The sequence below is a fragment of the Lemur catta genome, chromosome 1 (assembly GCF_020740605.2).
Source record: "Lemur catta isolate mLemCat1 chromosome 1, mLemCat1.pri, whole genome shotgun sequence".
NCBI lineage: Eukaryota > Metazoa > Chordata > Mammalia > Primates > Lemuridae > Lemur > Lemur catta.
This window is the reverse complement of record NC_059128.1, coordinates 184941184-184944973: the sequence shown is the minus strand read 5'-3', so window position 1 is coordinate 184944973 and position 3790 is coordinate 184941184. Positions and strand designations below refer to the sequence as shown.

Below are 3790 nucleotides of genomic sequence, written 5' to 3'. Positions count from 1 at the left end.
GTTGGAATTTGAACCCAGGTCTCTCCAACACCAAAGTCCTATCTTTCCAATATATCACCCTCCCTCCTTGATAGAACTTGTCTAGTTGCAATATTATTTTTTTCTCTGTACACCCCTTTTACTGAACATTTTCTTCATGTCACCTGAAAGCATTATGTGTATTAAAAATCTGCATAGCTCTGCATTAGGGTAACTCAACTTAGTTAATTGTTTAGGTCACGTAGCCCCTTGTTTCCTTCATAATAACAGGTTAAAGAAGAGCCAGAGGAGTTCTGCTTTCCAATGACTTACATCACTCTGCAGACAATTGGCAGCCAGGGGAGGGGCAGCTGCCACACTCTTCAGATAGCTCTCTATTTAAAGTTCAAAGAGACTGGGTAACAATAAGGAAGAGGTAAGCGTGGCTCTGACCAAGCCACCCAAGAACAGGAATAATGGCTGAAAAAGGTAAGATTTAAGGCATCAAATTCTCTTGGAAAAATGGCTTCCAGACTGGTTTATTTATGTTTCTTGGTGTTTCCAGTCATTCTGAAGATTGTGGTATCTCTGCTAAAGGATCATTAGCGATATATGTTAGTGTGGCTGCAAAAAATACATTAGATATGTAATTTATGGACCATGCTTATAGGTTATGAATAATTTTGAAAGGATTAATCAAACAAAAGAGCTTAATTTTGTTTGTGCTTAATTTGAAAGGTCAGTTAGAAATCAGTTATTCTCCAGTGTTGTGTTGGAGTGTGCTGGACAGTTGAGTTCTGTGTCAGATCTGCTACTAAATGGCCATGTGAGTTTGGAGAAGTCTCTCTACCCCTCTGAGCCTGTTTAATGACTGTAAAATGAGCATATTGGGTTTAGTCATCTTTAGTATGCTCCATATATAACATTTTTCTGGTTTTTAGTTATTTTTATATTTATATAAAGTAATTGACTTATATGACAGAGCTGGTTGGATATATACTGTCTAAGAAACAGTTTTTAAATATTTACAGGAATTTTTGCTTTTAATCCTGACAACTTCATGAGATATGAATATTATCATCATCCCCATTTTTCAGATAAGAAAACTGAGACATACAAGTTTAACAACTTGTCCACGATCACTAGGGAGTGGTGGCACCAGGTCTTGAACCCAGACAGTCTTGTCACAGAGTGCAGTTTCCTTAAGAACACTTCCAGCTGTAACTACTTTGGTATGCTCAGAACTAAACAAGAGAGAAGCATTTTGAAATTACTCTTCATGTTTAAAGAGAGGTTTTGTTCTTAGTTGTGCTAGTAATATAAGTGACATATACAAAGTATGTTGTGTTCCTATGTATTCCTATTTCAAAACAATGCCACAGGTTGTGGTAAAATTCAAAATATTAGTGTTAAAAAAACATCAATGCATGTATACTTTGAGTGGTAAAATGCACAGTAAGTTGTACTGTTTTGCAAGGAATAGTAAATAATAGCATGTTGCCTTTTAGGGCTTTATTACATGTAAATTTTATTAAAACATGCTTATGTTACACTTTATTAAAATTTGCATGTATAAAATATTTACAAATGCTTGCTTAAAATATCAATATTAATTTTCAAATTCTTTGAAATTAGGAAAAATACTAAGCCACATACATGAACAGTTTAAAAATTACTGTTTTGTACTTCCACTGTAATGGCACCTTAATTCATAAAAAGGCTTTTGTCCAAATGAAAGTAAAAGGCATCTCATAATGTTTTCTCATCCTTAAAGCAATATCACATGGCAGGTAAAGAAGAAGGTTTTTCATTTAGTTGTTAATGCCTATTCAAGGTCACGAAGAGATGGAGAAGCAAGGAAAGGCTGTTGAATCTGTCAGTTAAGAGAGACTCCATGTTTTGTAGTTTTCACCTCTGTCACAATTAGGAATAACATTAATCGGGTGTTGGGCAGATGTGGGTGGGGGAGGGGATGGGTGTGTACATACATAATGAGTGCGATGCGCACCGTCTAGGGGATGGACACGCTCAAAGCTCTGACTTGGTGGGGGGGCAAGGGCAATATACGTAACCTAAACTTTTGTACTCCCATAATATGCTGAAATTAAAAAAAAAGAGACTCCAGCACTTTTGGAAAATAGAGTTAAAATATTAAGATTCATTTCAACTTCAGAAAGTTTGATTTATAAGAGTGTCTTCTAATTTTAGAAGTGTCTCCTCTCCTGATGATTTTATTTTAATAGTGTTTTAAAAATTTCACGTATTAAAATGATGGAAATTGTAATAGGGGTGCAATTGTTAGGAATATGCTTTCTTTTTCTTTGTTAGCTAATGACATAAGATCTAACTGTGCTTTCAATTAAGAATATATCTGAGCCTTTAACACAGGGACATTAATTCTATACAATGTCTCTGTGTTGGTTCTAAATCATTCTGTGTGATGTATGTGTGGATGTGTGTGTGTGTGTGTGTGTGTGTGTGTGTGCATGCTTGCTTGAAAGAACAAGGTTGAGGTGCAGTGAATATTTTAAAAAGGCACTTTTATAAATTGCTTTTTACAAGTAAGTACAAATAAGAGGCACAGGCGGAATTATGTATGCAAATGTCATTTATATGTGTGTTGGATTATTACTGCTCTTAGATTCTGGTTCAGTACTGGTTGTTATATTGAACCATAATAAAAAATAGAATCTCTTTCTTGAGTCAAGAATCATTACATAAGGTATGATGCTTTCCTTTTCCTGTGATGTTTAAGATTAAAGTCAGCTATTGAGGCCAAGAAAAATTCTCAACACCTTTCCCTATGTTATGATTATTTAGTAGGAATTACCCCAGAGTTATATTAGATTGTTTTTATGTAAACAGCTGTTCTATGTGCTATTGCACAAGTGCATGAATGTGTTCTGTATACACTACAGACACATGGTGGTTGGAGATTACAAAGCTTTGCATATATGGTATATCATTTGATCCTCAGAACAACTCCAGGAGGTAGATATCATAAGTTTCATTATCCATACTTTACAAATGGGGAAGTTCAGTTCAGAATTGCTCAAGGTCACATAACTGGTTTGAACCCAGGTCTTCTATTCCATCACCTGGGGATCATGACTTAGTCACAAGTATCCTGTGTAGAAAAGAAAAAAAATTATGTATGGGTATGACTAAAGAAAAAAATATATATATTTGATATCATCAGATTCCTCTTATCCTCTTGACTCATAAAATTTAATACCAAAATGATCTACCTAATCTGTTTTCTTTTGTTTACTTTTAAGCAGTGTCTACATTTTCACACCTTCTGGTTCCTATTCTTCTCCTGATTGGCTGGATCGTGGGCTGCATCGTAATGGTTTATGTTGTCTTCTCGTAGAAAGGTAAGGATTTAATAATTGAATATGCTTGTTCATAGTATAAATTACTCCAGAAATAATCTTTTCCATTTTACTAATGGAACATTTTGTCATTCAGGCAAGAAGACATCAGATTGACATCATTTAGAAGAATTAAGAAAAACATGAACATGACTGCTTATTAAATGTGTCTCATGTTAAATAACTGCAATGTTTGACATCACTTTATAAACTTGGATTATAAACTAGCAACTTGATGTTGAAAATAATTTCTCCAGGAACTCATTTGAACTTCTGAGGCACAAAAAAGAAATATAGAAAAATTACATTATTTTTTCTAATTACGTTAGAAAACAATTTGCCCCTCCCTAAAACCTCCCTTAAAAACACGATAGAGAAAATGGGTTAGAGATAAGAACAGACAATTTGCAAGAAACAAAATGTCAATGTTAACTTGCCCTTAATCTCTTGTTCATAAC

The 3790-nt window shown here is 34.3% G+C and overlaps 1 protein-coding gene across 1 annotated transcript; it reads left to right on the top strand.

The window, feature by feature from the left end:
• The first annotated feature begins 399 nt into the window (after positions 1-399).
• Positions 400-3567, top strand: STRIT1 (small transmembrane regulator of ion transport 1). Its single transcript, XM_045556287.1, has 3 exons — positions 400-447; positions 3240-3335; positions 3430-3567. The coding sequence occupies exons 1-2, from the start codon at positions 435-437 to the stop codon at positions 3329-3331; spliced, it is 105 nt and encodes a 34-aa protein (XP_045412243.1). The 5' UTR covers positions 400-434; the 3' UTR covers positions 3332-3335; positions 3430-3567.
• Positions 3568-3790: the final 223 nt, after the last annotated feature.